The sequence below is a fragment of the Mastigoproctus giganteus genome, chromosome 13 (assembly GCF_048544385.1).
Source record: "Mastigoproctus giganteus isolate SK-2022 chromosome 13, ASM4854438v1, whole genome shotgun sequence".
Lineage (NCBI taxonomy): Eukaryota > Metazoa > Arthropoda > Arachnida > Uropygi > Thelyphonidae > Mastigoproctus > Mastigoproctus giganteus.
Genome location: NC_143587.1, coordinates 31,177,680 through 31,201,158, shown reverse-complemented (window position 1 = coordinate 31,201,158; position 23,479 = coordinate 31,177,680). Strand labels below are relative to the sequence as shown.

Here is a 23,479-nt window from a genome sequence, read left to right as displayed (position 1 = left end):
GAGAAGGTTTAATGATATAAGATGTATCTGATATCATTAAACCTTCTCTTCCTCCTCTTTCTCCGGAAACTCGGTTTCTGCCCAGTAAACAAGCAAATCGACCACATAACACATGCAATTTACAGACATAATGTACTGACACATCATAGCCTTAATTTCTCTGGCGCTTAACATACATCCAACGCCTCCTACGGCAGCTAGGAATACACGGTTGTAGTGACTCGTGCGGTATTCTTTCATCAGTGCTGAAAAGCGGTCTGCACGGGTAGCACAGTGGTATCGTCACTGTCCTCCCCACACCGGGTGGAAAAGGAGGTTTGAATCCCGTCGATGACGCGAGGAACTTTAGTGGGCTTTTTTCACTCCGTGGCTGAGTTAGTCGGTCTCAGGCGTATATAGCAAGGTTCGACCATAGAACACACGCAATTAACAGACATAAGATACACAGCATGGCAGATGAATTTCATTATTCGGGTGGCCTAAAAATAATAGTTTTTAGTGCTGAAAAGCGTAAATCGGACCATATGATTTATCTCCAATCCTCCCGATCCATTCTTTGTTGTCCTTGTACCAATGCAGTCTGTTGGTCCGATTGGATCCAACAGACTATTGCATGAAAGTCGCTTACTCCTGTAGTGCATCCTTGATAGGGTTCTTCGCATAGTGCTGGAATTGGCTTTTAATGTTCCGGTATTGAAGCGGAGGTTAACTGTTCCGTCGTTTGACAACAATGACACTTGATAATCTGCTCCAGACGTAGGTACCTTTCTTTGCTCTGTCACCATACATTTTCGGCCGCAGTTGCTTCTGTTCATGGATGGCATACAGATTTTTCCATTCGTTAAATACTCAAATAGCATTATTCTTTGAATACACTCTTCAAGTACAGCCTTTCTCCCTGATGTAGCACTTGCACACTAGCAATCATATCTGTTTGGAAGTCCAGGTCGAATCCCGCCAATGACTGAGAAATTTTTATGCGTATTTTATACAACGTGATTGAGTCGATCGGTCTCAGATGAGGGTTGCATGGATTTTTCTCTCGGAAACTCAGATTTTTCGTCTAGCAAAGCAGGCAAATCGACCACATAATACATGTAATTTACAGACAATACACTGTCGCCTCATAGCCTTAGTTGCTTTGGAGTTTAACACACACACATACATCTACCTTGAGATCCTGTCTTTTTTCCTATTACTGTTGAACTGATTTGGGCACTAGTTTTTGAACATATTGCAATATATAGCCCCAAAACCGCATGGTCCTAATAAACTATATCCATAAGTATAATATGGATATAGTTTATTAAGAAATAAACTATATCCACATAATTATAGATCCAGGCAATCTATAATTATAATAATTTATAATAATTATAATGGTAGATGACTCTCATCAACCAGTGGAGGCTTGAAGTGGTGGAACCCATGTTTAGTCTCCAGAGCAAAACTCCGGCAGCCCCCCCCCCCCCTCATCTCTTCCATCATGCAGTATAATTGCTTTTGATGTTTTTTTATATTATGATGGACATCTTGGCGAGATTCAATCTTCCTTTCATTTAAAAGGTACAGCTCTAAAACGGTGTTCGCAGGCCGGCCGTTAGATAGTCCACCGGACCAAACTTATTAGTAACTCTGTCTGCACTGATAGCCCAATGGTATCGTCACCGTCCTCCCCACACCGGGTGAAAAATTCCCAGGTTCGAATCCCATCGATAACGCAAGGAACTTAATGGGCTTCTTTCACTCCGGGGCTGAGTTAGTCGGTCTCATGCGTAGATAGCAAAGTTTTTCCGCCAGAAACTGGAGGAAAAACCTTGTTTCTCGTCCAGCAAAACAGACAAATCGACAATAGAACACTCGCAATTAATAGACATAAGACACACTTGCGGATCAGCTAGTGTATAATCTCGCTGCCTCTACTCTGCCACATAGCGTATGGAGAGAGCCCCAGTAGTGTGTATGCGGGAACATTGTCGAGGCCACGTTATGTCAAAGAGCTGGGTACATATTCTTGCCATGTGTACGCCATATCCAAGAATTTCATTACTTCACACAGTATTTCCCTCCCCTCCCCTCCCCTTTTTCTTGCAGCTGAATACATCACAAATTGTGAAACTAATAGAATGAACTTATCTGCGAAAAGATCTAAACCTCCCAAACACTTCTTCCCTCATTTCACAAATATACGTGATCTCAGTTCCAATCGCAATGATGTCCATTTACACTTACAGTTTCCCAAACCCATGTACTCTTTATGACAGAATTCCAATTATCAGTTGATTCAATCACTGCCCATCTCAGTTGTCCAAATTATTCTCTGTATGATTCCTTTCGCTTCAAAGGTGCTACTTGTGCATATGTCCGCTTTGATATTCCCTGTCAGAGATTTAGCAATTTGGAATCTCCTCCTTTCGATTTTCTTTGGCTTAAAATCTCTCTCTCTACCACATTCTATAAAATTCGTCTGTTGCCTCTATCATCCTCCCAACCCACTAATCACTTGGAATTCTTTGACTTATTCTCTTTGAAACTTGATTTTCTCCCGTTCAACTTTCCTAACAGTGAGGTAATTTTCCTTGGTGATTTTAATGTTCACAACTCCAGCTGGCTTCCGTTTTGTCGTCACACCGACCCAGCTGGTCGAGATGCTGAGGCTTTTGCAATTACTAATGACCTTACACAGATTGTTCATTTACCTACCAGAATACCAAACAATCCTAATCAAGCAGCCAACAGGCTTGATCTTTTTCTCACAAATAACTCTTCTAAGTACGGTCGCGGTGAGCGGTCCTCTAGTTACCTCAGATCACAACTTGGTGATTGTCTCTTCCCCAATGGAGCTTTTATCTCATGGCTATTCCCAACCTCGTGTTGTTTGGCATTACAAGAATGCAAAATGGGATGATCTGCGCGATTTCTTTTCTTCCTTTCCTTGGTCAGATTACTGTTTCAAATCTTCTGATGTTAACATTTGCTCAGATCGTGTCAGTGAAAATATTCTTGTTGGGATGAAATCTTTATTCCACACTATGCCCAAAAATTTCTTCCTTTATCTGAACCTTGGTTTTCCAATAAATGTGCTAATGCTGTTCAAGATAAGAATGATGCTGTCGAAATTACCTTGTGTTCAAATCTCCAGCTTTATTTTCTGCCGACACCGAAGCTCACAACAATTGTAAAGTAATTATTAATCAGTCAAAATTAGATTTCGAACAGTCTAAGGATACAAAACTTGCTTCTTGTTCAAATGGTAGTCGAGCATTCTGGTCTCTTACCAAAGATACTGACCGCAACTTTTGCCCATCTCTATTTCCACCTCTGTCAAAACCAAATGGCTCTATTGCCACTTCAGCTAAAGATAAAGCTTACCCACTAGCATGCTATTTTTCTTCTAACCGTGTATTGATGATCTTGGTAAACCACCTCCAACCATTCCCAGTGCACTCCATTCAATACCTCTTGTCGTATTCCATCATAAGGATGTAAAGGATTTTGATGAATCTTGATGCTAAGAAAGCTCCAGGTCCTGATGGTATTACTCCACTTGTTCTCAAAACCTATGCTCCTGAGCTTACTCCTGTTCTCTGTCGCTTTTTTAACATTTTTATTCCAAAGGTGTTTGCCCTTCTGCTTGGAAATTTGCTCATATCCAGCCAGTTCCTAAAAGGGTGGCATATTCTTCCCATCCAATTATCATCTCATTGCACTTACTTCTACTCATTCAAAAATAATGGGGAAATCAATTAACCGTCAACTTTTAAACTATCCTGAAACCTTCCATCTGATCAACGATTGCCAGTATGGATTCCGTCAGAGTAGATCCACTGGTAATATTCTGGCTTATGTTACCCGTCTATGGACAAATTCAATGGAAAAGTTTGGTGAAACTCAAGCAGTTGCTCTTGATATTTCAAAGGCTTTTGATCGTCTTTGGCATAGAGGTCTTCTAAATAAGCTCCCGTTTTAAGGTTTGCCAACTGTTTTGTAATTTAATATCCGGTTTTCTCTCTCTGAACGCTCACTGCGGGTGATGCAGATGGCTCTCTGTCTTCTAACTTCTCCACTAATGCTCGTGTTGCTCAAGGTTGGGTTCTTGCTTCCACTCTTTTCCTCTTGTATATTAATTCCAAATCATAGACAGGATTTCTTCCATTGACCAGAAATCCTATCCGTAGTTTTCCCGATGATTGCACATTGCATTCCACCTTCCAGTTTGAAAAACTTTGACCTGCACAAACAGCCTCAACTTCTCGAATATCCACTACAGCTCTTTAAATGCTGATATCCAGGTAATTCTGGGGCAAAGCTAACTTAGTTTTCAATCCTTCTAAAACTTAGTGCTGTCTTATATCTCATCTCGCAAAATGGATTCTTCTGCTCATATGCTTAACTTCGATGACACTCTCATTTCTAGGGCAAGACCATCTATTTCTATTTGGCATTACTCTGTCTTATAATCTGTCTTTGCATAAACACATCACAAATATTGCTTCCTCTGAATCTAAAAAAGTGAGTTTTCTCCTTCGGATTTACTTTTTTTCCAAACAGCTGTTCATTCTGTATAAATCGCAAATCCGCACTGCCATGGAATATTGTTTCCACATCTGGTGCTGTTCCCCAAAACCTTTCTCAGGCTTCTAGATTCCATTCAAAAGAGTGCAATTAAATTAATTAAAGACTCATTTCTAACACTGTCTCTCCACTCTATTTCTCATAATACGTTTTGTTTCTGCTGCAACTTCCATGGGTACTGTTCTTCTGAATTGGCTTCTATAATTCCCGCTCTCTCTCAAAGCAGTACGAACAGTGTCGCAACCAGTCAACATCCTTTTACTGTCCAACTTTTCTCTTCTTCCCGATTCGACTTCCATTCTCTGGAACATCCTTCTTTCATACGGTTTTCCTGAAAATTACAAATTACAGAAATTCAGTCTAATGTTAACAAGTATCTTCTTTCATCTCAACCTTCAACTAATGCGTGGTGCTAAGCACTACAGGTTCTAATACTTATCGTACTTGCTTGGGGTTCTGAAAAAAAATATATATAATATAAAATTAATGCAGAAATAAGTAATTATTCAATTTAATTAATTTAGTTATTGTAAAGCTAGTACCAAATTCAAACACTTTTAAAAATTTAAACACTGAATAACACATTTGCATAAATTTATATTGTAACATGTAAATATTAAATATAAATAATTTTTAAAGCAGTTTTTTAAAAAAAAGGACTGGTGTTCTACCTGATGGATTAGCAACACGAATGATATGAGCATCGTTTCTACTCAGTTCTTGTGGTTGGTCGCCGAGAGGTCGATGATAGACATTGCTATTATATGCTACTTGTTCGTTCCTTTGGACCGATGGTCTGACCACAGATCTCCTCGCTGGTGGATTCCTCCTTGGTGTAACACGTGTTGGTCCATGTACAAAACCCGTACTTAGGTGGTTAGGAGTTCGTTGATAAAGGGAGCTATCTACAGGGGTTTTACTGTAATGGTTCTGCTGTGAATAATCATTCATATTCACCCTATATGATCTCTGAATATACGTTGATGGATACCTACCAATAATAAGAGAATATAATTATCATACTTAGGGAGAAGATTCAATAATAATTGATTATTATTGATAATAATATATTGAGTAATGATTATTAATAATTATTTGATGCAATAATAATAATCGTGCATGTGTGTTTTTCCCTTCTACCATCCAGGGTATTTACACATGACAATTGAAAATGACGGTTATATGAGCCATGTTGCAATACAGAGATGGGTCGTTCAAAGCTTCGGAAAAGGTGCTGTGATACTATTGAACTGTAAATGATTTTGTCATGATGTATAGGTAATTTGTATCAATCTTTATAAATAACTTCTGTTACCTATTCCTCGGTTGGACTATTGTTTTATATCACTTAATCCTAATGATTGCGCCGATGGTATCATTTGTGAATTTCTCGTAAGGATTAAATCCTCCATTCCTCATGTTCGAGGATGGTGTAGCAGTTACATTAGCTGTCACTATATAACTTTTAAGAATATTTTAGATTCGGATCCCTTCGAAACGACAGGAATTTGGGGGGGGGGGTTTCCATATCGTAGCCGAGTTAGTCGATCATGGGCGAGATCAGGATGGTTTTTTATCCAACAAAACAAGCAAACAGATTATAGAATATACACAGTTTACCAAAGAGTACACTGATATCCTTCATTGTTCTGACAAAATCAAACTACCTTATTTCTTATTTCTCCCACCCAAATTCTCATCCTTTATCTAAACCTTGATTACAACTTGAATTTCTTCTAAACCTTGATTACAACAAGTTTTCGATAAACGACGAGAGTTTGGGCATCCATAATATGAGAGGATTATGCATTCACTGGCTAAAAAGTTATAAACATTTTGTAGTTGGTGTCAATAGATAATTAAATGTATTGATGCAAACGTAAGTTGTCATATGGCATGATTACAAGTTCCTTGGTATCAGATAAATAGAAGAAGAAGAACGAGAAGAGTGCTCTTTATTATATACAGAAAGCACATTGCTGTACATAGCACCCTTCATTGGCTACACGCCAAGGGTTTACATGAAAGGAATAACACAGCATTATAAACAAAGATGAGAAAAAAAAACCAGCATTATGACCAATTGTACAACATGATTAGAGCCTGGAGCACACACAAATGACAAATTTACAGATGAAAATATAGTTACAGCATGTTAGCTCTAGCAAGTAACGTTATTTCCAGGGAGAAGTCCTTTTATAGTGCAGAACAGTCATCTGAGCAGGCGCAGGTTTGAACACTGGAGTGAGAGATCCATGGCAGTGATAGGTCCTCGGGAGCAGGTTCTAATGTCCTGTGACGTAGTCCTGAGAAGGAAGTCGATGGAGTAAGTTCTCTCTATATTTCTTATCGACTGCGAACTTGTAGAGCTCCCCGTCCAATGAGTGTATGTACTGCAGCATTTGCACAGGTAGGAACCGATCGGATAACTTTAATCGGTTTGGGGTGGCCTGAAGGACTGAGTTGGCCCTAAGGTTTGGGACTGGGATCCTCCATCCGCAGTTAGCCCAGAAGTCTGGTTCAGAAATAATGCCAACCCATCATTTTGACAGCAAAGACGCATCTTCTTCCGTGAATGATGGCGGGAAGACGTCAGATGTTGAAAGCTGCCGTCATCTGGGTGGTCCTTGGTGCAGGGGGAAGCAGAAATTTCCATATGGCCCACTTCAATAGCCAAGAATCCGCGAAAATCCGTCTAAGATGCGTCGTAGCAGTTGAAATCCAGACTTCGGCGCTATAGAGTATGACCGGATTTACACATGTCTTTAAGTATCTGCACCCAATAGCCTGGTCATGGACGTGTATAAGTTGTTGCTCAATCATCCACCGGAGTCGAGAACTTTATTTGCAGGTGGTCTATGTATGATAGAATAATGTAATGTATGCTTTCCTGGGGCCTGTTAGTCTAACCGAACATACGGAAGGTAAGTCGCCTCTCAAATTTATTTTAAAAAAAGGTGTTATTATTGAAGCATGTTTAGCAGAAGCCACAATTGAGGAAACAAAGGAACTCACTGGCGTGTCGAAAGTAACCATCTCAAAAGTATAAAATGAGTGGAACACGAAAGGAGAACAGAGCTCTTAAAGAACGAAATACGGCACAAACTCGGTACGCCGAGAACGAGACCGTATGAGTTTAAAACGAATTGTGGTCAAAATAGAAGACCCAGTGTGCAACTGAAAAATTCAATTTAGGGAAAAAAAAAAAAACGCGGGAATTGAAGAATCTGAGATTTTGTAGTCATGTACTTATACGAAAGCCACTTTTTTCTTTAAAAAAATCAAAAGATTCAACTGGAGTGGTGCCGCCAAAGCCCAGACTGGATCCTTGAACATTTGAAAAATGATCATATGGTCTAATGAGTCTCGATTTATACTTTTTTGCACCAATGTTAGGATGAAAATGTGGTATGAAGCTTATAAAGCCACGCATCCAGACTATCTCATGTCTACAACTCAAGCGACTGGATGTGTTATCATACGCTACTCGATAAAATTAACAGAACAAAATGTTTTTATGAATATTTTTACTGTGTCGTTGAAGGCAAATATTTGATATACTAGGCATCTTTCCATGAAAATTTCGATTATTCAATATAAATCGATCTTACAGAGCTGCACATTGTGTAAATTATTCATACTTATAAAAAGACGGATTGCAACCACATCACTTCGTCCCAAAGGTCGCGGGTTCGATTCCCGCTTCGGGCTTGGATCAAAGTACTGCAAAAACCTTGGGAGGTGCAATATGGCCACAGAAGCCGATGCGCCAACAACTACCAAATCAAAAAAAAAAAAAAAAAACGTCACTTCGTTCCAGTTTTTTTTTTTTTTTTTTTTTTTTTTAGCTTGCTCAGTGGGATAGTCACATCTCCAGTCCAGTATTCAGGATGGCAAGTCACCATCGTTTAGAGGATTCTTTGAGATGGCGGGCCATTGGACGACTTGAAGCCGGGCAGTAGCAGGCAGAGGTGACACGTTGTCTTAATGTGTCATGCAGTGTCGCCTCGGCGCTATGGAAGAAGTTTCAGGAGACAGGAACCATTCCAAGGAGGGCTGGTCAACGTCGCCTGACGGCAAAGTCAACCAGAACAGACCGCTATCTGGCTCTAACAGCAAGACGAAACCCTGCGATGTTCTGTCATCAACTGTCTCTTGAGGTTGCTGCTGGTACAGGTGAAAACATTTCCAACAGGACTGTAATAAGAAGGCTCAATTCAAGTGGACTCTACGTAAGGAAGCCAGTGGTTTGTATCCAGTTAACCCCAAACCGCTGCAGAGCTCGTCGAAACTGGTGCCATGAACATGTGACTTGGAGCCCCGACAAATGAGGTGTAGTTCTGTTCTCTGATGAGTCCCGTTTTAGCCTACAAACAGATTCTAGAGGTTATTTCATCTGGAGACAACGAGGAATGAGGTACCATCGCTCGAACATCAGAGAAAGGGTGACTTACGGAAGCGGTGTTCTCGTGTGGGGCGGAATAATGATCAACAGCCGTACACTTCTTCATGTTTTTGATTGGAGAGCGGTAACTGTGCAGAGGTACCAAGAACAGATCCTCGAAACCTATGTGCGACTTTTTAGGGTTGCGGTTGGCCCAGATTTTCTTTTCAAGCATGACAATGCCATTTGCGCGTTGTCGTGCATGAAAAGAAACTGAAGTGGTGAAGAAATGTCTTGAAACTGAAGATATCCAAAGACTGCCGTGGCCTGTGCTGGCCACGGCAGTCGTGAAATGCGGATCAACAGATCCGCATTTCACGCCGACAGCCAACTCCTCGGTCACTTCACGAGGTAAGGTCTACGCTGGTGGAAGAATGAGATTTGTTGCCACAGAATCTTATATACACCCTTATATCGTGCAGCGTTCATCGCTGTCAGGTCTGTTTATCCGTTAGATGGGATCATATGCCGTACTGATGCGATGTGATCATATTTTCGAGCATCTTGTATCGACTTCTGTAATGTGACCTTTTTTTTTTGATAATTCTTGTACTACCCCTATAAACGTACCTTATACCTGTCCGAAGTTTTTCTCTGTCTCCTCATTTCATCGTTATTCTATGGTACACCACCATATAAAATTTTGTCCAGCTTCGTAGCAAGCTGCACGAGTTACACCACGTTTTCTACGTGTTCTCTTAATTTTGTCGAACAGTGTAGTATGAGGTTTGTTCTGTTGGTACTATCTAGGGTCCACTCATACCGTTAGAAGCTCTTGTTACCTCCAGTCAATGTATTTCTGCTGTACTGGACGGGCTTCGTTCTGGAATACTTCATTTTAACCCGGATTGTGATGGATTCTTTCAAGACGACAATGCAACTACCCACCTTGCAGAAATTGTATCTAAATGGTTTGAGGAACATACCCAAGATTTCCAAGATCTACCCTGACCGCCTAAACTCCAGATCTGAATCGTATTGAGAATGTCTGGGGTATTTTGGAAAGGTTAGTTCAGCTTGGAAGTTGAGTAAATAAAAGATGCCAAACACTAGGGGGCGTAAGGACAGTTTAACCATTCTGGCAAAGAGTCCGAAATAAGGTTTAATAACCAGGAAGTGTTATCCAAATGAGGGATATTTACGATATGGCACACGCGTGGAGGGTTGTGTTACTGTTCAACGCGGTAACGGGAATGACAGTTGAGATGACAAACACCGGGTGTTGCTGTTGGAGATGATCATTTCCGTGTGCTCGAATTACACTATGCAGTGTAGGGTTTCATTCTGAGACGAGAGCAAAAGTTGGGACTTCTTTTTTTATCTCTACAACAGTGGGCTCCGAAGTGTTTCCTAATAATATCCACGTGATCTTGTTAAACACGTGCTAAGGGAAAGGGGAGACAAAGTCCGCTTGAAGGTCAACAGCAGTACCGAGTTGCTGCGGAGGTGTGGAAGGGAAGCACTGGACGTCAGATGTACGCATTTCTCTCTTACACCATGTTTATGTTAACGGACTTCTTTGAAATGTTTCTGGAGCACGTAGAGTGTAGCAGTTTAAATCAAATTCCATGTGGTTTAAGGCGTTGCTGTGATTGAATACTGCAAATATCGTGGCCGTCATTTCGATTCAGCGTATACATTGCAAAACCTAAACCACGAAAGATCGTTAATATCGGTTGTGTGTGCATTGTACTAGGTGGCAGCACTGGTGAGTTCGTGGGATGGACATGTCTGAAAAATGGTCATACAACATACGTGGAAAGACTTAAAATATTGTTCGATTTCTGAGGGCCTAAAATGTTGCCCGAATACGTTATCCGTTGTTGTTGTTCGTATAGGGTTTTAGGAGCATCTGCGCCTACGGTCATATTGCTTCGTGTTTATTGTCTGTAAATTGCGTGAGTTCTGAGGTCGATTTTCTGTTTTCGGGACAAAAAACCCGAGTTTCCGGGAGAAAAAAACCATGCTACCCTCGCTTGAGATCGACAAACTCAGCCACGTTGTGAAACAGGCCCATAAAAATTCCTCCCTTCATACGGAACTTGAACTCGGGTCTTTTCCACCCAGTGTGGGGAGGACGGCGATCCTACTGACTGTGCTACTCGCGAGGACTGCGTCATCCGTCTACAGTAACACAATTCCATGTTGCTGAACTCACGATAAACCTTCAAATGGTATAGAAGGTTTATATATCAATTTCAACATAAATAGTGTTAAAAATGATGGAACCAAGTGGGATCACGCAGTTCCGACTTGGCTTTTTTCAGTGGTACCAACCTGGTTGAAACCCATGCCATAAGCACCTGGACAATCTATATTGCTAAAGTTGAACATTAGCATAACCATGACCTGGAGTTGCTTCTGTTGCTCCTGATCTGGAGTGGCTTCTGTTTTTCTGGATTAGATGACATCATCAGAATTGAAGGAATTTTAAGAAAAGAAGGCTATAAAATAGGGTTACCATCTTCTGCGCTCATAAAAAGAGGACATTTTACATGTTTTGGGGCGAATAAAAGAGGACAAAAAGTTCATCTTGGATTAAAAAAAGCGAATAAAAGAGGACAGAAAAGAGGACAAATATATTATGCAAATAATAAAATAAAGACAATGTAGACCACATTTACTGATGTTTAGGATTAGTACATTCATATTTGTCTTGAGAAATTTTCTTTCAATAGCTCTGGATTGCCTCTCAAATATGTGTAAAAATCAACGCATGACATATGTTTGAAATTGTACTGCAAAAACAAAATATCTTTTACAGAATTGTCATTTAACCTATTGCTTTCTTTCGTCCACTGATTTTGCATTAGAGAGAATACTCTCTCTCTCTCTCTCTCTCTCTCTCTCTCTCTCTCTCTCTCTCTCTCTACATTTGCATTGTGAGGAGGAATTGCAAAGAAAAACTGGGCAATTTTCAACAATTCTGAATGGAATTCAATATTTTTTGAATTACTAAAATATTTGGCCCACTTTTCATGTATAAGCATGTTTTTAAAGTCTTTATTATTCATTTGATCCTCAAAAAATTTCTTCAAATTGTTAAATTGGTCAAAACACCTTAACATCATCAATTGTTACCCCTTTGTCAATCAAGTAGGAAATAGAATATTCTACATCGTTCCAGCTTGGTACTGCATCCATTTTCATTCACATAAAATAGGAAATGGATTCCATATGGTGAAGCCACTTATCTAAATATTCCACGCAATTTCTATACAGATTTTTTGTATCACTAGAAAATTTTTCACATTCAAGTACAAGTCCTTCATCATGTTTTTTGTATAGCATTTCCTTTACTCTTGGCATGAAGTTGTGATCCATCCGTTTCGAGATAATTTCTTTCACTGAGACTAAGACATCTAGCACTTCTGCAGCTGAGTTACTTTCCCTTTCAATTCGTTGTGTGTATGGAATACACTCATAAGTGATTGCATGAACCAAAGATGAATCTCACTAAATCCATTTTCAAAAAACCTTTTAATTACAGTGGGAGGTTTTTCTTGGGACAGAAAATAAGCCTGTAAAGCTGGAAACATATCTATGAGCCTTGTGATGCTTGGAAATAATGAAAGCCATCTCGTCTTGCTGTGAGAAAGGAGCTGTCTATATTCAATCTCAACAAACTCACAGTATTCCTTAAGCTCTTCAGTCCGGACTGTATAATTATGAAAACACTGGTAAATTTTAAAAACAATGTTCTCCACATCAACTTCCCAAAGTTGTGCGGCATTCTGAAGACAATTGTTCAAAATATGTTCAGGGCAGCCCACTCCAATCAAAGTCTTGTTACGCAACAATTTCTTTAATTTTTCAAAGACATTATTCCCTTCTTCATTTCGTCTCAGTCCTCCAAACATTGTATTGCAATTGTCCCCAGTGAATGCAATACATTTTTCACACAAACCATTTTTTTCAAGAGTTTCTTTAACATACGTAGAAATGGTATCTGCAGTCTCGTTAGGCATCTTCTGTAATTCAATTAATTTTGTTTGTAACCCTCCTTCATTTACATCAAAATACTGAATAATTAATGGGAAGATTTTTTCATAACCATGATTACTTCCATCAGTTGAGACCCCACAGTATGCAATTTTATTTTCTTTTAAAGTTTTTACAGTAACATTAAGAGAATGATTTGCAAGTACAAAGTTTACAATTTCTTCTGTCTTGGTTCTAGCGCAGGAAAATCTTTTTGCTATCTCAGAAATAAAAAATACATTTTTTAACATGACAATTGTGCAATCCATTCATTTGTAACTACTATGATGTTTAACAGTTTGAAAAGCAAAGGTACCCTCTGCAGAAGCCAGATCATATTCTATTTTACCGACAGCTTTGACAAAAAAATCTGTAACCTTTCCCGAAGAGACCTCACCTTGAACTGCTTTCTTGCGCTTCTCAGTTTCAATGTGACGCTTCAAATCACCAACCCCTTTATTGGCTACTGAAACATATGTCCCCATTCTGCAAACTTTACATTCAGCTTCCCATTTCTCTCGGCCAGATAGAAAACATGGAAATTTGTTTTTCATCTCTTCTGTAAACATGCACTTCCTTTTAGGCATTTTAGAGGAAGTATAGTCTTTATAATATTAATTTTTATAATTGAAATAATAATAAATATTTTTATTGTAAATAGTGAAGCGTAAATTGTATTAAGGTTAGGTTATGTTTTACATTCACAACTAAACTAACCTAATTGCAGAAAAGTACCTACAGGTATAAAGATGGATAATTGGATCGTTGATAAGTATACCAAATTTAGTCGACAGTACACAACTTTCCATCAATTTGGTGTGCACACAGCTCAAATCCACGTTTTCATATGCTGCAATCAATTTCTAGAGAAAACAGTCCCTCTGTCAATATTTATTTGACACTCTGGAATTCCTGTAATTTATATATCTTTTTCTAGCACACCATCTGATCTTCACGCGTTATCTACTCTCTAAACCAAAATATTGTATTGCTAGACTATAAAATTTATATGTGCATAAATTCTGAAGCAGGCGTGGGTTGGTAACAATCTCAGTGCACTAAACTGAGCGTCATCGGGGTCTTCCGCCTAATTGTCAACACGGAAATTCGACTTGAAGAATCGTCTCCTATTCCGAAAAAGATTCTGTATAACGTAACTCGGTAGTTTTCGTCGAGCTTGCATAAAAAAATGGCGTATAATATAAAAATCCGGACATTTAGACAAATTTATAAAAATCCACCCGGACAAAAATTTAAGACAAAAAATCCGGACAAATCCAGTTAAAAGAGGACGGATAATGTAATATCCTCTGTACTCTACTTGAACTTTGTGGAAGAAATTTTATATTACAAAAAGACAATGACTCAAAGCACAGCTTTAAGCATGTGAAGGGACAGAAAGCCAGCTAGAAAAGCAACTAAACAACAGGAAGGAGTATTGCAAATTATCGTGTGGCCACTCCAGCCTGACGTAAACGCATTAGAGCTTTTATGGTATCATCTAGCCCGTCAAGTCCATGAACTCTGCCATCTTCACAAAATTTATAGGAAACCTTGCAGATCACTTTTAATAATGTTATAATGTTAGTAAAGATACTATTATAAAATTAATCGGCAGAATGCCACGTCTGTGTAAGACTGATAAAATCTCGTGGAGGATATTTTGATGAAAAATCAGTATAATTGTTAATATTAATCATTTCAATATTTTTGCTGTAAATTTTTCAATGTTTAATAAAAATCTTAAATCATTTGTAGTCTGTTGCTTTTTTTATATTAAACCTCACATTGTCATAGTTAATATTAAAAAAAAGAAAAAAGAAAACTGTTGTTATATGCTGGGATTCCAAACTTTCAGGCGAGAGTGTAGCTCTCTACGTGTTATGAAAACACTTACAGGATTGTCTTTGGCCGTTCGCAGTTCCAAAATCTCATTTTGGAGTCGTCTAAAGACTGGTTATTTTATTGTGTTACTTTGCGATGTTACCACATTGAAAAGTTCTGTGCTCTTGTAATAAGTTCCTTACAGCCAGTATTTCTCAGTTACTTGATTGTTTCTCGGAGTCAACGATGTCATCTGTAGACTTCCATTTTTTTAGCATGCTGCCATCTCGCCTGAAATGACTAGAGAATCTTTAATTACTGAGCAATTTTTTGTTATGTAAAAATAATTCCACAGTATTAGTACTGCATTATTATTAGGCTAGGACCTTCCGATGTCTCGGTAACCCTCTGAGAACATAGAAGAGAGTTTTGAGCTCTTCTAAACGATATGACATGTTGTAGGGTTTTAGGCGCATCAGAAACTTTGAGAATATTGCTCTAAATATTGTCTCTAAATTCCATGCGTTATGTAGTCCATTTTTCTGTTTGCTGGATGAAAGACAATTTTCCGGGAGGGGAAACCATGTAGCCCTCGCCTGAGACTGACTAACTCAGCCATGTCGTTTATCATCGATAAAATAATGAAGCAATGGAGATAGGCCGCCGTAGCCTAGTGGTCAGGCGCGCGGGTGCATAAGTACACGTGCCTTGAGTGACCGGGGTTCAAGCCCGTGACTGTTGAATACGGTGCTGTTTCTTGTATTCTGTCTATCTTGTGAACTCCTCTGATCATTTGATCGTCCCGGAGTATAAACAGAAAATTATTATTATTATTATAACTGAAGTCGGAAGGTGCCATGTTGAAAAGTTTTGTATTATCAAAAATCGATAAAATTGTGTTTTTCCCTTGGTTCGACACAAATTTGTGCTTAATAACAAATTTCTTTTTTGGTGGAGGGGAGATAATTTTATATGAATTCTATTTTAGGTTACTGATAAGAGAATCGATATTATGTTTCATTATGTACCACATACTACAGTAGTTTTAAGAGTTTTGTATACCTTTCTATGTTGGCTGTCATTTTCCCTTTCTATTATATCCTCGTGGATAGCAGTCCCCACACGGGAGGAAAGGAACCGAGTTCGAGTCCCATCGATAACGTGAGGAATTTTTATGGGCCTTTTTCACAATGTGGCTTAGTTAGTCAGTCTCAGGGAAGACAGCATGTTTTTTTCTCCTGGAAACGTGGGTTTTTCGTACAGCAAAAAGAAAATCGACCATAGACCACACGTAATTTGCAGACAGTATACAGGGAACAATATGGGCCTGGTTGCTGATGCTACTATAGCAACAACAACAGCAACTGTGATGAGACAAATCTTAGTATGATTAATGTACGTTTTTTATTACACAAAGTCAAAGTTAAATATGTATTATATAGATGTCGGGTACAAGAAAAAATTAAAGTTAAATGTTATTAAAAATAATAATGGCGTGTTTCCTGATGGGCACTAGTAACACTGAAGTGGTTTAAAGACATGTACTGGAATTTTTATGAAGCTATTGACTTAAAGAAGATAAATTGTCAATTTGTTTGATATTTTGGCGGACTGAATGTCGATTTGATGTTATAAAGTGAGGGAAAGGAAGGGAACAAAAAAAGGAAAGTGTCGGCCATAACGAAAAGGTGTGGATGACAGCAACTTGAAAGCCGTTGTTGAGTCGTCTTGAGTAACCTTGATGTCTATGATCATATATCAGAGTCTGGAACTTTTTCACATTTTTCGTTCCAACCCACCTTTCCGCCTCTGACACTTGCCATTGAATAAATAGACTTTAGTCCCTACCCACCAGCCCATTAAACTGAATGAAGATAATTCACTACGGGTTTAATAATTCCTTACTCTCTAATAAACCTTGTCGCCGAATGTTCAAATTAGTAAAGTGGTTATTAGTGAGCAACTAACTCATGAAGACCATTTTTTAAATAACATCATTTTTTAAATTCCATTTGTTGCGTAATTAAAAAATTGCGCCATCTATAGAAAGTATAAAGAAATAGGATTAAAGTGAATTAAAATAATATTTTTCTGTGGTCACTTTAATCGCGAGTTTTTCTCTAATATAATGCAATTTATTTATTTAGGGCAATTTAAATATCCCATAATAAAAATATGAGTGTTTAAATTATGAGTGTTTAAGTGATTCATTTAAATCTGAATTCTGAACTAAAAAAGTTTAACAGTAAAAGCTGATTAGCGATAAGTTAAAAAATGTATAATGAAATAAAAGTATAATGAAAAAGGATAATACCTTTAAATTAAAGGCAGCTAATAAGAATTAAATTCGATTGTACTAAATACTACTAATCAGAGTAGATGAAAAAAAGATTAAATAGTTACAACTTACAATAATTAGAGATAAACTTTCACTACATACGAATATACCGATATAACATTAAACAACACAGCGCCATCTACAAGTTGTGTTAACTTTAAAAAAAAAAAATTAAATAAATATTAATGATAAATAGTTGATTTCACTAATTGTGGGACTCAGTGCCATCTACTGGAAGTATTTAAATTTATCTTTTTAATCGACGTCAAATAGAATGAGTTATAATATATGCTGGTGTTAGAAATGACAGCAAATAAGAAATATATTCATTTAAATCTGAATTCTGAACTAAAAAAGTTTAATTTTTGCCATAAAGTATGTTTTCGTGTTTTCGTCAGACTGTGTATATTTATCGAAGGCTTAAGTCAAGAATGTTTATCTCTGATGTTTAGCAAAGCACTTTAATTTTCATCCCCCCTTCCTCCATCCACTCCATAATTGATAGCCTCTGACGTCATTCACTATCATAATTTGTCCAGCCGTAAAGAGGACACACTATCTTTACTTCTAGATGTTGTTTTAGTCTTCTTTTTCCTATGAAGCTTCCGGGATGGGATTAGTCCCAATGGAAAAAAGCAGGAAATAATATTTAAATTTATATCTGTGGTAGAAATAGAATCTATCTCCAGGCACTGCGTGCCTGGCCAATTCCATCTACATATAGCCAATTTGAGAAATGTATCATATATATCAACTCAGTAATTTTATTAATATTACGTCTGGGTATTGCTTGAGTTACGATCATTGTTAGTAGTTCCTGGAAGAGATCCAAGAACTACTAATGGTATGAACCAGCCATTGACGTTATAAATGCTAGTTTCGTTAGTCTTGCACTGCTTTTGGTGTAGTTACTAGGATTGTATGATACAGTTTTTTTTTTATGTAGTACGCTCTCATTAGTAAGTTTCGTTTCATTAAACATAGGATATGAAAGTTTATTATTTAGGGAAAAAACATATTAAATTTTTAGCTTGTATTCTATGGTTGCTACCTGTTGCGCGGAAAGGAAAATCCAAGTTTCAAGGAGAAAAAAAATTATATATAGTAGTGGTGGCAAATGATGCAAGAAATCAAGCTTATATAGCATAAAACAATAAAAAAAATGCACAATTAATCCAACCATATCTTCCAAGAATTAGTCTAGTTCTTCCTTGAATTCATTCAAACCATCCACTTACACAACAATGGATAGAAGCCTGTTACAACAATCAACCACACACTGGCTGAATGCAAATTTCACAAATATATCCTGTAACCTTCCTTCCTTCTACAACTTGAATTTACGCCCCCTCATGTGTGCGTAGTCTCAGCAGGAGGAAGAATGATAATTAACATTTAGCTTACTTAATCGATTCAAGGCCTTAAAAAACATCTGAATCATATCTCCCCGCAAGGGGCTCCAGACGCTGCAATTTACAGCTTTTCTAGGTAAGACACCCTTTTCTTCCTTTTACCAATCTCATTGCTTTTCTCTGCACCCGTTCAAGCAGATTTACATCCTTCCTAAAGTGAGGCCTCCAGACCTTCATACAATACTCAAGATGTGGCCTAACCACCGCATTGCATTGTACAAAGGGATAATCACATCCTTATCCTTGCTAGCAAAGCTCCTATATACCATTGAAAACACTTCATGAGCTGTCGTGGCAGCATCTCGGCACTGCTCAGAGATTTTCATATCTGACTGTTCAATTGTCCCCCAGGTGTTTTTAATTTTCCCTTACTCTGAGTGCAGTACCACACAGTTGATAAGTTACCCTGGGATTACTGTTATCCATATGCAGTACCTTGCGTTTGTTAATGTTAAACTTTAACTGCCATTTCTCCGCCCATCGACCTAATTTTTCTGTATTGTATTGCAGTAGCTCACTCTGATTACTGTCATAAATCACCCTGCCAACCTTCGTATCATCTGCAAATTTAGACATTCAGTCCAATAAGCCTACCTCAACATCATTAATAAATATTGAAAACAACAAGATTGAAAACAATAATTTTTAACGTCTAGCTCGAGACAGACTTACTTAACCACAGCGTGATCAAGAATGTCGGTCTCGAGAACCGGCAGTTGAAGTTTAACATTAACAAACCAAGATACTGCATATGGGTGGCAGTAATCCCAGAAAAAAAGCCAATAAAAGTTCCTTTGTTGGAGGGACATTCGGACTCGAGCCTTTTTTTTTTATGTGTTAAAATTTATCTAGTAACAGACAATTCAATGAAAATTTTATAATTTGCATTAGCATTAGTAGTGGTACATGATGCCAGAATGCAAGCTTATACAGCCTCAGCCAAAAAAAAACCCACTTTCCATTTCACCTATCCATTCCTTCCATAAGTTTGTCTACTTCTTCTTTGAATTTATTTAAGCTATCAACTTCCACAATGACATATGAAAGTTTTTTTCCAGCAATCAACCACTCGTTGACTAAAGGCAAATTTCCGCACATCTATTCTGCAACCGACTTTCCTCAATTTGAATTTATGCCTCTCAAGTGCGTAATTTGAGCAAGAGGAAGAATCCCCTCAGCATCAAGCTTGCTCAAACCATTCAAAGCCTTAAACACATCACCTCGCAGGTGCCTAGTAGTCAGACGCTGGAATTTTCAGAACTGAAGCCTTTCTTCGTAAGAGCATCAATTTTCTCCCCTTCCCATTGAGGCCTCCAGACCAGTATGCAGTACTCAAGGTGTGGCCTGACATGAAAGTTAAGAAAGTTTCTGTGTATTATCGACAAAACTCATGAGCTTTCCTGGAATCACGTCAGCAGTGCTCAGAGATCTTCATATCTGATTGCACAATTATCCCAGGTCTTTTTCATTTCCACAACCCCTGAGTGTGGTACCACAGAGTTGATACGTCACTCTGGGATTACTGCTACCCATATGCGATACTTTGCTTTTGTCAATGTTAAACTTCACTTGCCACTTCTCAGCCCGCAATCTTCCTAACTTTTCTAGATCCTTTTGCAGTAACATACATACATTTACAACCCTGCCAAACTTTGTATCATCTGCAAACTTGGACATTAAGCCTGATTGATATACCTTCATCAATATCACTTATAAAAATAGAGAACAACAATGTTGGTCCCAACACTGAACCCTGGGGGCTCCACTGATAACATTAGTGCACGAAGAGCAGTGTTCATTGTTACCACTCTCTGTCTTCTTCCACTCAACCATCCCTTTATCCATAGCAGCAACTTGCCCTAAATGCCACAGTGGTGCAAGTTGTACAGTAGTCTTCCATGTGCAACAGTATCAAAAGCTTTTCTAAGATCCAAGTATATGATATCAAAATTATTTTTTTGAATCCAGTTCCTTTGTGAGCACATCACAGTATCCAATCAAATTGGTCAGACACGACTTCCTCTTAACGAACCCATCCTGTGTCTGAACTATAACTACAATCTTGTTCAGATAATCTTGCAGTGTTTCTTTAACCAGTGACTCAATTATTTTCCCCGCAACAGAAGTTAAACTAACAGGTCTGTAATCATCGCATGCCACCCTTTGATTCCCCCCTTGTGAATTGGGGATACATTTGCGCATCTCCAGTTCATGAATACCTTCCCGGAATCCAAGGATGGTCTCATAATTATGGCTAATGGTTTGCTTACTTCCTTTGCTGCCTCTTTAAGTATAACTGGATAGATAGCATCCACCCCAGGTGCCTTTCTTATTTTTAACTTCAACAATTTCTACTCCAGTTTGATTGCAGTTATTACAAAATAATTTAGCTCCCTGTTCCAGTTTGATAAACGTCTGTCATTCCCCTGCCTAAATAATTCCTCATGTGTGAATGTAGATGCAAAATACTCATTCGTTTTGTCAGCTACCTGTGCAGGCTCATCAACAGTCGAACCATTGATATCAAGCGGACCAATCTGATTCATCCCCTTCCTTTTAGAATTGTCATACGAGTAAGTAAAGAAGTCTTTGCTGTTTCTCTTTACATCCTTTGCCAAAGATTTATTGTAATCTGCCTTTGCTTGCCTAACCTCCTCTTTGACTTGATTACAGTTATATCTATCATTCTGTGTCGCCTGATAATTTATGTGAATCCCATGCATTTTTCTTCTCTGCTACGAGTCGCATTAGTTCATCTGACATCCATTTAGGTCTAAACCTTGAACAATATTTCTTAGTTGGTATGAAAAGCCTAGTAGCTTCCAAGATTAATTCTTTGAATGCTTCTCATTTAGAATTTGCTGTTGGTAACATCATCAGTTTGTCACGCTTTTCGCTTATGCACCTTGCATTCAGCCATTGTCGTTCTTTTGATATTGATGACAGTAATCATCATAGCATGTTACCATGATGTTCTATATAGCCTGCGATGATGTTCTATATACCCTGTGGTATTTGCATTTTTTAAATTTTTTTATTTATTTGTTTACTGCTTTCAGATGTTTCAGAATTATATTGATTGTCAAATACAGATTTCGGTAGTCGTTGATAAACTTCAAGATAATGGAGTTCTTAGAATTTTAGTACCCGCTGATTGCACATTTTTAGGATTTATTGGAATTAATTAGAAGTTTTTGATTATCGGTGTGTTCCATAAAAAGTTTAAAAATATGGTGGCATACACCCGACCTGAAATATTTTATAGCTGTTGTTGCATTGGTGGAAAGGATCATAGAAACGATGTTGCACCAGTCAGCAAATAAATAAAAAAAGACACCAGTCTATCCCACGAATCAAGTAGACAGTGAGGGGAGAAAGATTTATAATATAAAAAGGATGAAGAAAGAGCCATCAGTGGCGCCATCCATTCCCAAAGTCACGTGTTTCTCTGACGTCAGAGATTAAGTCTCTGTATCAATACGCAAGGTCAGCGAAATACAATATGTGACATAATTTATTGTGTTCTTTTTTTAGGCAGTGATGTCAACTTGGAGGAAAGAGACACACGAGGGTAGGAGGCTAATTTTTGTCCTTACTTGCGTGCATTAGATCCACCATTCAGCGGTTCGTGACAGAATTTAGCCTTCTTAAGAAGCTCACCTGTGAGGGAAGTGTCAAATATCAGTTGTTTTAAACACATTTGAAACGGAAGACCTCCAATATTTAACAGAAACAGTGTGTTCTATCAACATATGCGAGGAATTTATCCCTTAGATAACGATATAATTAAAACATAAATAAGTAAATATAGTCAATTCACGATGACCCTATACAATATCCTTAAGTATTTCGCCTATTATACGAGATGTGGCAATAAAGTTCCGGACTGGTGCAATAAAAAGAACACAAAGTGAGGGAGCTCAAAAATGATTTTATATTTATTCAAAGGAATCACCACCTGATTGAACACACTTATTACACGGTTATAAAAGTTTCTGAAAAGAGTCAGCGAAGTCAAAGAGATTATGTTCATTTCGGCGGTTACGTTTCTCTTTATGTCCTCAACATCCTGAAATCTCATTTCCTTTGAGGGCACTTTTCACATTGGGAAAGAAGAAGTCTGCTGATGGTCCGATGGTCCGCAGCGGGAATTTGGTCCCATAGAGTGGCTTTTGTTAGATTTCATGCTAAATTAAACTCACTGCAAACAACTATGCTTCTCAGTATATTAAGGGTATGTGAACTGTAGCTACGACTGCACTTCAAGTGATGGCTGGGGCAGTCCCCTTGGATTTGTTCGTGGCTTATTGAGGGCTGTGCTATGGCATTAAGAAGAACATATCTACTAGACTTGTTGGCATAGAAGTTGATATAAATTCTGACATTAAGAGGGAGGAGAGAAGAGAAGATGTTTAAATGAGATTGTTAACTTGTGGCAAAGAAGATGGGACACTGTATCTTCTGGTCAAGTGACAAAGAAATTTATTCCGGATGTTACCTTTTTAAGTGACGGAACAGTTCGAAGCTGGTTTATACCAAGTTTACAGATATCGTTTTTAGTAACAGGTCACGGCTCAATGAAAGCGAAGTTATTTCAGTTGGGACTTTCGGATACAGATATCTGTTTTTGTGGCGAGGTTGAAAGTTGGTCCCATATATTTTATGAGTGTACAATTTATGATAGTGTCAGGGAAATAATCAGAGAAATCATTGCTGAGAATGAATTAGGTCAGGAAGAGATATTCTTATCTAATAGGAGTGTATTTCAATTATTCCAAGATTTTGCAAAGGGAGCCTTTGAATTGAGGAAATGCCTGTTAAACAGTTGAACCAGAATAGTGTGTTGGAAAGATTACTAAACTGTGTCCAGAATGCTCAAGAGACTAATGGTGATGAGGAGGACTT

At 38.2% G+C, this 23,479-nt stretch overlaps 1 protein-coding gene across 1 annotated transcript in view; it reads right to left on the bottom strand.

Moving 5' to 3' along the window:
- LOC150075915 (sushi, von Willebrand factor type A, EGF and pentraxin domain-containing protein 1-like) overlaps nucleotides 1-23,479 on the bottom strand; it is an 88,788-nt gene that overhangs the window by 41,226 nt on the left and 24,083 nt on the right. The window contains exon 3 of the mRNA XM_090387687.1: nucleotides 5,247-5,566. Coding sequence (XP_090243813.1) covers nucleotides 5,247-5,566 — 320 coding nt within the window. The remainder of the gene's footprint in view (nucleotides 1-5,246; nucleotides 5,567-23,479) is intronic.